The sequence below is a fragment of the Sycon ciliatum genome, chromosome 3 (assembly GCF_964019385.1).
Source record: "Sycon ciliatum chromosome 3, ocSycCili1.1, whole genome shotgun sequence".
In the NCBI taxonomy this organism is placed as follows: Eukaryota; Metazoa; Porifera; class Calcarea; order Leucosolenida; family Sycettidae; genus Sycon; species Sycon ciliatum.
The window spans coordinates 22,003,555-22,016,549 of NC_088645.1; the positions used below are offsets into that span (position 1 = coordinate 22,003,555).

At 47.9% G+C, this 12,995-nt stretch overlaps 1 protein-coding gene across 1 annotated transcript; it reads right to left on the reverse strand.

Moving 5' to 3' along the window:
* Positions 1–1,973: 1,973 nt before the first annotated feature.
* Positions 1,974–9,352, reverse strand: LOC135811739 (uncharacterized). Its single transcript, XM_065324978.1, has 2 exons — positions 7,781–9,352; positions 1,974–3,760 (listed from the first exon to the last, which is right to left on the reverse strand). The coding sequence occupies exons 1-2, from the start codon at positions 9,242–9,244 to the stop codon at positions 2,816–2,818; spliced, it is 2,409 nt and encodes an 802-aa protein (XP_065181050.1). The 5' UTR covers positions 9,245–9,352; the 3' UTR covers positions 1,974–2,815.
* Positions 9,353–12,995: the final 3,643 nt, after the last annotated feature.

Sequence of the window (12,995 nt, forward strand, 5' to 3'; positions counted from 1 at the left end):
GATTACGAAGACAGTTCCTGAACATGATAATTTCAAAGGTAACTCAAACTAATTTGGCAATGAAGAAGTAATGTTTTCTCTTTTCCATGTTGATCTCTAGCATGCATGGATACCTTGGTATGGGGATACTCATGTGTTACGTTGTACTTATGGCCACTTGCAAGTACGAAAAGGCACAATTTTCCGAACTTTGAGGCTCCATAAGTACAACAGCGTGAATATGTATCCCCGCGTGCCACAGCATAATAATTATGAGGATTTTGCGAGCATATTGCGAGAATCCATGAAAGCATAATTCCATGATCTCGCGAGCATAATCCGCCGGAGTCTACCCCCCCCCCCCCCTCTCACCACAATCCTGGATACGCCACTGCAGCTAGTGCAGGTGTATGATGATTTTTTTATTTCCTGTTGTGTGTCGTGCACGGTATAGCCCTTTCCCAAAGATGCCATAATTTTTCGCAACTTAAGCCTAGTTCACATTCGACGGGGTGCGATGTAAGGATCGTCTGATGGCGTCCAATGTGAGCACCAGGAACGGGAACGCAACCGTACTACCGTACGGATCGGGAAGCGACGGGAAGACGGGGACGGGGACGCAAGCGTACACAACGGCTGAAATTCGAGTGTGAACAGGAGACGGTGTCGTGCGCGGACTACTCCTGATTTGTTACTTGGGAATTTTTAGCATTTCGAACACTGCGCTTCCCATGATAACTCGCAGAATGGCAAGCACGACTTGAATTGAATTTTAGCATGATAAGATGTCTTGTCACTTATTGTATTTAGGGATAGTTCAGGAGCGTTACAGACGAACTATCATTTCCTGGGGCTCCTACTTGAATGCCACAACTTTCAGGGCTAATTTTTAAATCTTCATGACAAGCAGGTATTGTGAACTTGATTCCGTTTCTTTCAAAGAGAAATAATTGAAAAGAAGTCCCGAAAAACGAAAAATTTGGTCAGAAAGTCACCCTGTCACCGACTCGCGCCGTTCGACGTTGAACACCGCGACGACTGCTGCATGTCGTGTCGTACGGATACGTCCCGTACAGTCAGCGTTGCGTCGAATGAGAAGTTTTTTTTTTTTTTTTTTTTTTTTTTTTTTTAAGTAGTAAAAGTCGAATGAGAAGTACACTACCGTAAAAGTCCGCAAATAAGTACCTGCCCGAAAGAAATAATCCCCTTCATTCTTTTGGCTCTGTCTGTTAAAGTCAAGTCAAGCCCGATAAGCACACTGCCCGGAATAAGTACCGGTACGGTGCGCACATGCAGCACGTACAATGCACATCGACATGAAAATGACTTCTCCACTACACACGAGTCAGGTCCGAAAGTCAGTTCGTGCCCGAAAGTCAGTACCCACCTGAAAGTTAGTACGGGTGTGGTCCCTAAATTCGAAAGTAAATACGTACTTATTTACGGACTTTTGCGGTAGTACAGTAGGCTTAACATCGCCAATTAAGCTGAAAAGGCTGCATGCTCATACTCCGCAGTAGCCAATCCTAAACTACAAGAGCTCCACTGAACTTCACAACACCATATACAATGTACTATACCACTGAGGATTGCAAAGACCAACTGACAATTCTCCATTTAATACTAACCAAATCTCATTTGGCTCTGTGGTGCTACTAGTCGCATCCATATTCGAGACTCAGTCAGGGAGGCGGGAATATCACTTTGCTCATAATCCAGCTCCGCAATTATTTCGCGGGTGGTAGTGCTGGATATGTGCGCACAGACGCAGTAGCCAGCTTGAGCTTGTTCCGCTCTTCAAGGGGAGAGCTTTCCAGCACGCCCCACATTGTGCAGAACAGGTGATAAGAACCAAAATTATGCCCAAGCAAGATAATTATTACATGTCCTGTACTCATGTAAGTTTAAAGGTTCAAGCCGATGATCCACTGATTGGAAAAGCATGACACCATCACGATCAAAGTAGCCATGCAATCCTGCGGGGCAAATACATGTAGACCAGTCCATATATGTACCGTACTATGATGAATATAATAATATTATTATAATAATCTTCAAGAACAAAGTGAACTAAACTTATACTAGAGAAACTGAATGTGTGTGTGTGCTATGTCACATACACATAATGCTACTGCGAGCAGTTCGAGGGGCCACTGTGCAGTCATTTGCAGCGTGTACTAAAGCAACAAGTGAGGTTCCACAAACCGGACGATAACGCGGGGGTCATATAACTACCTAAAGCACTTGGCGGCCTAAAAATCGCTGGTGGCAAATGCTGCCACAAAACAGGCGTCAAGCTCTGGCCATGGAAATCAAGAAAAAAGAATGTTGCTCTAAATTCAGGCGTACTTGTGCACACATAGAGAATATTTCATCTGTAATGTCTCAAATAAAAGGGGTTTGTCAGCTGACATGTAATGTCTCAGTCGGTATGAAATGAATGCAGATCAAGAGGAGATAAACCGGCATCAGAATGACCAGGGAATTAGTGTGCGGGAGTAGTTGTTCCGAAGCTTTTCACGGATCCATGCACACATGCCTAGATTGTTAGGAATAGATATGCAAACGTTTCTAGCACAATCCTGAGAACATGGAGTTCTGGATGTGTGTGTGCGTGTACATGTGTGTGCATGTGTGCGCGTATGTGTGTGTGTGTGTGTGTGTTTGTGTGTGCGTATGTGTACGTGTGTAAGAGTGAGATCATGCAGAGAGAACTACTTTGTACAATGCTCCTTTACGGACTATTCTAAGCGCTAACATTAGTCGGGAGAGAGAGAGAGAGAGAGAGACCGTGTGGCGCAAAGAATGGCGACACAATGGCAGATGGGCAGCCCAGTTATCGCCGTAGCCAAGAGCCAATCCTTCCTCTTGGTTGACTGGTTACAGACTCCCAGCATAGCTGCCTGACGTCTCCCGGCGTAAAGACTACCAAACGGCCATACACATCGCAGGGACAGCCGTTGAAGAGGTCGGTGCTTGGAACTGGTTGCCAACTGCGAGAAACTGGTGACAGCATGAACACACTATGATCCTGACTTGGACTGCCTCCATACTCCTCTTTAAAGCAAACCAAATAGCCCCTGAAAACTTGTAGACGGCACAGCCAGAATGGATGATGGGGCAATACACTCCGTGACCAGGTACGAGACTCCGCAGGCTGCATGATAGGTGCCGAGAAGACTTCCTGTGCAGCAGCCGGCTGGTTCGGATCACCTCCGAACACGTGTAGATGACCATCGTAGGCGACGCTTGACAGTAACCGGAGCATCCTATCAGGTGCAGGAAAGTCTGGCCAATCAATCCATTCCTGGTTTCCTTCAATCGTCATATCAAAGGAAGTGACGACTGGTCGAACGGGCTTGAATGAAGATTTGTCGGTAGAGCCTCCGATGATGATCAGTTGGTTGCCAATGGAAACCGAGCGAAATCCGAAGCGAACATCTGGGAACTGTACAACTTCCTGCCATTCCCCATCTTCCAGTACCTTGTAAACAATACATGGTGCGGCTTTATAAATGATGATGCAGTACAGGCTATCCTTTTGCTCTATGAAGCGGAATCCAAAAGCGGTACTCCGATGAACTCGGAAGATGTGCGTGAGGTTGACTTCACCATCGGCGGTTTCCGAAAGGTTTGTGGGGTCTCCACTCAAGATACGAAAATTCCACGTGGAATCGCCTTTTTCCAACAGCGTGCATTTGACTCCGCCATTAAAGCATACCACCTCATTCACCCTTGACTTGACGCCTTTTCGGATAGGGAAATTTCCGATAGCCTTCCACTGCAACAGGTTATCAAAAATGAAAGCACACACACACACACACAGCACTTCATGGACATGCTAATGACAATAGAGAACACTGAAATATCACGAACCAGGATTTTGTGACTTCGGCAGTAAATATTTTAAAGGGGGAAGGGCACCGATTTTTCAAGTAGGGTCCAGAAGAAAGACAATCTGATATTGGTCCGAATGGCTTGTTGCTAAATCGCCAATAGTATGATCACGTTGCCATAGCGACCAGGACAGTGATGTCGCATGTTCTGCTTAGTTCCGTGAGAGAGAAGGTGGATCGCTACAGAATTTGGTCATTTTCAATTGTCTTATTGTATTCACGATGTGAAAGAAGTGCCGCGTTCAATGCTGTTAGGGCCGTGAACTGTTTATTAGTAGTCCTCTTCGTTGTGTCCTGGGACGTGATACCGACAGGAGACACCAGCAGACAAGCGAAAATAGTGACGAACAAAGTGCTAAAATCTTGGTTGGGATAAATCAGACGTTCAGCATTTACCCCAACCAAGGACCATGCCGTTAGCTCTTTACGATTCCTGAAGATGGATGTGATGCTTCCTGGCGACTCTCCTATCTCTCGTAAGTATTTGTATTTTGTATTGCATTGCTAAATTTTACTTGGGCATTCCCAAGAGATCCTTTAAAGTCTTCTTACAGGGTGCCCAAGATGAATGAAATAATGGTGTGCAAGGGTAGCCGGGTACCCGTGCTACCCGTGAGGATCTCGGGTAGACGGGTACAGGATAGCACGCGAAAACCCGAAGTCGCAGATGACATCATGTACCGGGCACGTGTACACATTCATGCAATACTCCGCATGCCTACCCAGTGTGTAAGGGAAGAGGTGCATTGTGGTGTTACCATGGAAACATTTCGCGATCGGGTACCCGTCACTACTAAAGAGTTTGTAAAGGCACGTTTGTCTGGGGTGAAGTCGGGGGTTCATAAAGTCACGTTTGGCTGGGGTGAAGTCGGGGGTTCGCCCCGTACGCTGCATTTTGCATGGCAAGATAATTTTGGAACATGGAAAAAATGGGTCTCTGGGTAACTGTGTTTCCCATGCCCGGCCCCCTGCTATTTTGACCTGGCTAGAACCCTGACATATGCATGCTCGTACGCGAACTGGCTAATCGGTCATGCATACCACGTGACCAATCACAACCAAGCTTTGGAAAGGATTCGATCGTATGACGACCTGGGAATAGTAGACAGAACATCGCGAGGGTCCTGACTCCTGAGCTAGCGGCTCTTTCATTTCATATCTGTGTGTATATTGTGTACTTGTGCGTATGTTGGTGCATGCATACGTTCGTGTGTGTGAGTACGCGTGTGTGTGTGCGCGCACGCACGCGCGCGCGCGCGCGCGCGCGCGTGTGTGTGTGTGTGTGTGTGTGTGTGTGTGTGTGTGTGTGTGTGTGTGTGTGTGTGTGTGTGTGTGTGTGTATGCCGGCTACCCCAGCAAGTGTACGGTGTGCATAGGTAACTGTCGCGACCATCCTTTGTGTGGTGTAGACCAGGTGTGCAGTGTCAGTGTGTCCCCTTTGAATGAAGCATATAGTAGTGGACATGACTCCCAACCAAGTCACAAGTGACTCGATGTTTTTCTTTCCAACTGGGTCCAAATACCCCCCCCCCCCCCCACACACACACACCCCAAACCGGGTGGCTAAAGTTTACTATAAACTATCATGACTCAGCAGAAACTGAAAGAAGAATTGCAACCTTGATCCCGAATCCACCAGGGCAATTACATGGACAAGAATATTTTTAGGAAACTTTAATTCTCAACTCCAAACTCCAAAAACGGTCTCTTCACAGCGTTTCAAAAATAAAATTTCATTACACCAAACTCACAACGGCCGCGGGGAGCCCCAAGACATACAATATTCACTAGTTTGAGGGGAAGACACAAACGGGAAAGGTCTGAAGAAAACATTTGACGGTCCCCATCAGGATTCGAACCAGGGACCTTCGCTTGTAGCCAGCGATGCTCTAACTATTGAGCTAAGGTGTAGCCGTCATCCCAGCAGAGATCGTTCAACATTTTCTTCAGACTTCGTAACTCACACCTCCTGTGAATCCACAGAGGCGCGTGGGACGCAGCCCTCGCAGCAACCCACTGTAAGAAAGAAGTTGTGTTTGACAGTGATTGCCTCCGGGGCCAGCTACTACAATTGCATGCAAAGTGCGTAGCATTCCCACGTGTATTCTAACACAAATTACAAAATCATGTACTAGTAAGACTGCGTTTACACGGCAACGATTTGCGTTTACACGGCAACGATTTGCGTTTACATGGCAACGATTTGTGTTTACACAGCAACGATTTGCGTTTACACGGCAACGATTTGCGTTTACACGGCGACGATTTGCGTTTACACGGCGACGATTTGCGTTTACACGGCGACGATTTGCGTTTACACGGCAACGATTTGCGTTTACACGGCGACGATTTGCGTTTACACGGCAACGATTTGCGTTTACACGGCAACGATTTGCGTTTACACGGCAACGATTTGCGTTTACACGACAACGAAGTACCACCGTATCGTACGGAAAATATTCAAACCAAGTGCACAAACCGCGTTCATGAGCTAGCCAGCTCAAACCAGCGTGTTCCTTCCCGCCCTTGCGCCAGGCCAGCACGTCCCAACCCCAACCAGACCACCCGTTTTCTGTTTTCGTGTAAACGGTTCAAAACGATTTCCCGGTCTCGTGTGAATGGTTTGAAAACGATTCGTGGGCAGCGCGTTTTGGTTCCGTTCGTTTCGTTTCGTCTCCGTGTAAACACAGCCTAGGGACAACTGCACAATATGTACACATTCAAACAGAGCTGCAGACACGAACTGCACAAATGTATAAGTACAAGCTCTAAAGGGATGATGGGGGGAGGGAGGGAGGGGGAGGGGGAAAGGGAGGCGGGAAGGGACATGTCCTGCGCTAGAAGATTTGTTCGACTATCTGCTATATTTGTGGCGTCAGCGCCGAGTGATGGCCCTGGTCTTCCGGGATGCTGGCGTGGCCAAGCGACACCGCCCCAGGAACTCCTCTAAGGTAAGGCTATGTTGGCTTGATGGAGTTTGCTAGTACCTTGTACGTGTACACTGTCCCGTGGCTCGTTTTCAGACCAATATATCAAGACATATTTTTAGCCATTCTTGAGGGTACGCAAGTTTTTTCCAAGGTTTCCTTTAGAACACTCTTCAAGGGCTTTGCACAGTCGATCTACACTCCCAAACGAAACCTACCTCAAAAATTTGAGCGATATTCGGGAGGTTGACATGCCATGCGTGCAAGACAAGTAAGTGGCCGCAAACGTGTAGTTCCACGGCTTGTGACTTTTCCCACTTGTCGTGCACTATCCTGCGCTGCACTGCACTGTAGTAAGTCGTGCAGGAGAATACAATGTCGAGGCAGCGCGTGAACGCAAAAACTGCCAAGGACTTGGCAAAAAATACAAAGATCTCCTTCGAATTTCAGCCGAAAGATCACTCTAGGGAGAACGAAAAAGACGCGTGACGTTATCAGGCAGGATTCGTGCCCAGAGGACGTATTATACACGAAGAAGGAGCACAACACAGCTGACAAACTATACTGGGACAGTAATCCCTATTTATCCCATGACGCGTACTGTGAGTCAACAAATATTCGGCGTATATTTATTTTCGGCTATTTTCGGCCTCATCATATTTGGCCGAAAATTTGCTGCAGCCGAAAAATTCGTTTCGCAAGGTTCAGTGTGACAGTGTATACAGGCAGCAGCAGTACAGGCCGAACATTTGTTGCGGCCGAAATGGGTTTTAGCCCCTGGGAGGCCGAGAATTGAATGTGCCGAAAATGTGTGGACTTACAGTACAGACTTCATGCTCTGATTGGAAGCATTCTCCATGGCGACTAAAGAGTGACGTCATTAGCGTTCAATGGGTTAAAAGGCTGACTTGCCATTAATAGCCATGTTCAGAAACATTCTAGACACGCGCGAATTACATGTACATTTTAAAAGCTCACCTTGGCTTTTGGAAGGGCTTGGCGTGTTCCCGCCGGCGGTCGACCAAGAAGAAGTGAGCAGCGAACAAACCAACCTGCCTCTCCTTTCAGAGATGCAAGATGCAACAGCGATTCTCTCACCCTTTGCGCGTCTGCTGATTCGGTACTAGCGCTGAGCTCTGGGGCTGCACCCCGCCGCATCAGCAGTTCGTCCCTTTCCGCAAGCAGGACCGTCCGATCCTGAACAGCAAGCTGAGCCGCGGTCAGCTGCTCTTGATTGGTATGCAGCAATTGATCTCTCTCCGCTAACACGGCCGTCCGATCCTGCTCAGCTTGCTGAGCCGTGACCAGCTGCTGTTCAGCATCACGCAGCAGTTCGTCTCTTTCTGCCAACAGGGCCGTCCGATCCTGCAAAGCTTCCAGAGCCGTGGCCCGCTGCTGCTGAGCGTCACGCACCTGCTCTTCACGCTCCTGCAGCTCCTGACGCAGACGGGCAATCTCGGCTTGGTCGGGAGACGGCTCACTTGTGTTTATCTGCGTAGCTCCAGCTGTTGAACTGCTGGCTGCAGGCTGCTGCTGCCTGCGTATGATCTCAGTCATTGCTCCGAAACTATCACAAATGTAGGCTGCGGTGGGACGCTCAGCAGGATCCACTTTCAAACACCTGCTGATGATGTCATGGAACGGATGATCAGATCCAAGATCTTGGAGATCTCTCACTCTTCCCTCGCGTGCCAGTGTGTAAATGTTGGGAGGCTCCTTGCCTACACACATGGCCAGCAGGCACACAGCAAACGAGTAACAATCGGCCGGAGTACCGTACTGCGTCCGGCCAGGCTCATTGGATGCACGCTGGGTCTCTGGTGCCATGTACGTTTGTGCTCCAGGGTTTATTGTCATCATCTGCGCCTGTGTCCTGTCATCCAGCTCTGCAGCTCCACCAACGTCTGTAATCTTTGCCTTCAGCTGTACATCCCCAGCTTCAACCACCTCACACAGCATTATGTTGTTGGTCGTCAGATCCCTGTGGATGATACTGCGACTATGCAGATAATCCAAAGCAGAAGATACACCTAGAGCGATGCTGCATTTTTCCAACAGCGATAACGCTGGCTGAACGCTGCAACGTTTACGCAACGTCTGCGAAAGACACTCCATGACCAATCCAGGTGTGTCATGAGGTCCAGTCGCTGCCACCATGCCAAACACCTGAACAATGTTGGGATGCGGCAACTCCTTCAACATCGGAAACTCTTGCAGAAATCGTCGATAGAACTTCGAGGACTGCCCATGTTCGTCGAGGACGAGCATGGGGTGGTGTCGTTTTATCGCTACAGGTGTGCCACGCCAATCCCCTGAAAACACCACTCCGTACGCACCTAGTCCTAAGACTTGCTCGGCCTGGTCCACGCCACGTAGCAAGTACTGGTATGGGACTAGGTTCTGGGCGAAGACCTGGCTCTGCTGGCCCGAAGAGCTGGCCATTGGGAACGACTCGAAAGAGAACTGCTAGTTACATCGCCATAGCCGAAGAGCTCTCATTCATTGCCCAGTTTGCTCCTTTTTTTTCGTTGAGTTGTGCTGTGGTCATCCATACGATACGAGCGCTGAGCATGTGCATGTGAGGCTCCGCGATCCGATTTCTGTACCGGGCCGGCACTAGGCACTAGGGTCTAGGCACTACTGCGCGAAGGTCTAAAGCCAAGGGATGGACCGTCACTTAATTTTTGCCGACTACCCGCCAAAAAAATCTTTTCGTTTCACGTGTCAGACACGTCCGCGAGCGCGTAGATCTACGTACGACTCGGTACCGGTCACGGGTGTTTCGCAGCGGCCACTCGTCAAGATGGTGGCAAATCCGAGAGTACAAAAATTTCGACTCTGGCTATGTTCGCGGCGGATGCGAATCTCGCACGTGCATGCAAAATCTAGCCTTCTGCAGATCTGGATAGAGCAAGTGTACGTGTGTGGGAACGACGACTTTTTCCGAGAGAGAATGTGGCTCTTTTCATCCCAACATTTTACTCGCCACGCTCTCCCTCCCAGCTTATTGATACGAGTATCTGCTACCGAGTAGAAGTCTCCATCTTCACAGTAGGCCAGGCAAAATCGCAACGTTGAAATACTTTGCTCACTTGGTGTTTTTGGTCCTTTGAGATGATGTGGCTGTTGTGTACAACTCGAAGTGACAAACTTGAGACCCCCGCGCCACAAAAAACTAAGGCGCGCCACAAAGTTTCGTTTGGCTATTCAATGAAAGGATGTATGGAAGCAGGGATAAAAACTATCGTGGCTGCCGGCAAAACTCCTGGTAATGTAAGAAACGGGGTGTGACTTTGGTAATTCCAAGGAGAATGTACGCACGGCCATTCCACAACGAAGACGAAACTACGAGCTCAAAAACACTCCGATTTTCAAACAAACGACGCAGGAAAGAAGACATGGCCGCAGTGTTCCCGTTCCCGGCCGTGTGGTCTTCAAAACACCTAATTTTACTTCGATAGCGGCTGGTTCAGGGCAAATTCAGGCCCAATTCGACAGCGTCGTACCTCTCAGATTCGCCCAAAACACGAGGAAATGTACGGTAGATCCAAATGCGTACGCATTTTGCGTACGGGGACGACTGGCCAGAGTTCATGCACTGCAAACACCCGTGCGGTATACCTTTCACGTCAAGCAATCTGTTCACGCCACATGGCTGGATAGCGCGTACATACGTGTACATGCAAACATGATTGAACTTGAAGACTATAAAATTATAATAATTATTTTTACAAGTCCATATAGGCCTAGCGCCTAGGCATGCATGGCAGTACTAATGCCTAATGGCAGCTGACTTTATTTTCGGAGAAACACTACAGTGCGTTTTTTTATAATAGACTCTGAAAACCTTGAGAACGTACTCAAGGACACTTTTGAGAAAATGTCATGCGAGTTGCGTCACGAAAATCTGCGCGCGAAATTCGAAAAACCAGGTGTGACTCGTGGCATTTCGCCATCTTGTTCAGAGTGTCCTTCGAGCTCCTTGCCTCGTAGCCGGAGGAATCATTTTGTTGCTGACTGCTCTGTGGCCCTATTTTGCTTTTTCTCGAGTGTCTTTTCGTTCGTGGCAACTTGTTCTCTCGACATGCCACATAATTATAACAAAACGCGAACGGGCCATGGTACATGGTGGTGTCTGTTTTACAATTTTTTGCGAAGACGAGGAGAACAATGGCTGGGCATCGAATTGGTCCCAAGTATTCCATTCGTCATGCTGCTGTTGCGTGTGGCGTCAGCATTTCCACCATGAACAGATGTACCAGGGATGCTGACGGCGAAAATCAGCGTGCTGCGTTGGCCTTGTCTGTCTCCAGTGATCAAAGCAACGAGAGTGACAATCCCCGATGTGAGACTCGTGCCATGAAACCACTCAACCCTGACGGATTTGCTTTGGACTGTATAAGAAGTAATTTACGGATTCTATGCTGCGAAGGAGGACCCAACACTGGACAAAGTTCCTGCTCGCTGCAGAGAAACCATCGACGATTTTCCAGACATGAGCAAAACTAGCTCTTGGAAAATGTTGCGTTCCATGGGATTCCAGTGTGGCAAGACCACAGGTATCACACAAATAATGATGGAACAGCACAGGATTGTGTCATGGCGGCATCGCTACCTAGTACCTGTGAGACATACCTGGATGAGACGTGGGTCAATGCGCGTCACACAGTTACTAGGAGGTGGTTCGACAATGGTGACAGGAGTGTATAGGCAAGCAACCAAATGAAGCACCATCAGGTAAAGGCAAGCGCGTTATTGTTCTGCATACTGGTGGACGGGACAGATTCGTGAAAAACTGTGCCGATGTGTTCGTGACTGGAGGCCGGCGCCAACGATGATATACGTCGTCGGCTGTCCGAGCACATCTGTTCACTGTGTAATACTGTCGTCACAAGTGCAACACAAAACACGGAATTATTGGGGCCGTTTCGTTCCTCGCTGGTCTACTATTCGCAGATGTTGAACCAGACACAACTGTGACCTATTTGCATTGTGTGTGTGTGTGTGTGTGTTTGTGTGTTTGTAAAACTGCTCATGCTTCCTTTTTGTTAGTCTCTTTATGGGAGCTGTGTGAATTGCCTTTGTGATTTGTTGTGGTGTTTGAATTTTCACTGCATTCTTTCAGGGATCGAGGGAAGTTTCCTACATGCATGCTGGAATGTTTTGATGTATTGAGCTAATTGCAATACAGGATTTGAATTATTCAGTACAGTTTGCCACAATAAGTCGTGAAAAGCCACGGACTCACTGGTTTACTACAAAGGTTAGGAGAACTGCAGACAGCAGTGCACAACTGCACAGCCATATGGCCATGTGCATGTACATGCATGCGCTGTACTACAGTATACCGAAAAAGAAAAGAAAAAAAAGAATCAAGATGAACTGTACTGGATTCGAACTCATGCCGGGCACCATGCAAGTGATGAGCTTTCCTGGCTAAAACTTCCGTTTAAAAAATCAAAATCCACTGAAAACCATTTAAAACCGGATTTCCAGCCGAAACCCGGCCGAATATCTAACTTTGACAATTATTATTATTCCGACTCCCAAACTTAATTTTCTTCGATCCAAGACCCACACAAACGCAGCTGTGAAGAAAAAATTTCAAATTTGGAATGAGAACAAACTAAAAAATCAAAATCGACAATGGTCTGTTATAAAAAAACGCACTGTAGCACTACTCATTGCAGTAAAAAGTAACAATGAATAGCGATATCATCTAGGAAGGATCGCTACCCTAACGCGAAGGAAAGGCCTTGCGCGGCTGCTCTACGAAGTGTTGAAGAAAGACTCAAAGTTAGTTGGTGGACGAACAACTCGCTGGTGCCGGAAAACTTGGCCCCCAACGATGGTGTTTGGTGAATAATCAAGCATAATGTCTTGTAGCAGTGTTCACCGAGGAAGGAGAACGCTCTAGCCGCTGCTGTTGTCCGTTTCATCCACGTTGGGCGTTAGCTGCAATTTACTTCACACAGCGTTGTATTGTCCACGAGCGCAAACTTCATTATCAGCAGTACCATGAGTACTGCCTAGGCCTAGCGCCTGGACTTGTAAAAATTAATTTTGCAAGTCTTCAATCATGTTTGCATGTACGCGCTATCCAGCCATGTGCATGTGGCGTGAACAGATTGCTTGACGTGAAAGGCAGCGAGTCGTAGATCTACGCGCTCGCGGATGTTTCTGCACTTGCTGA

What these genes read in the sequence shown, in the direction of transcription:
- LOC135811739 (XM_065324978.1), bottom strand. Translation starts at nt 9,244, where the DNA reads ATGGCCAGCTCTTCGGGCCAGCAGAGCCAGGTCTTCGCCCAGAACCTA. An exon ending in AAGCCCTTCCAAAAGCCAAG is followed by an intron (nt 3,761 to 7,780) that starts GTGAGCTTTTAA and finishes AACCTGTTGCAG; the next exon opens with TGGAAGGCTATCGGAAATTT.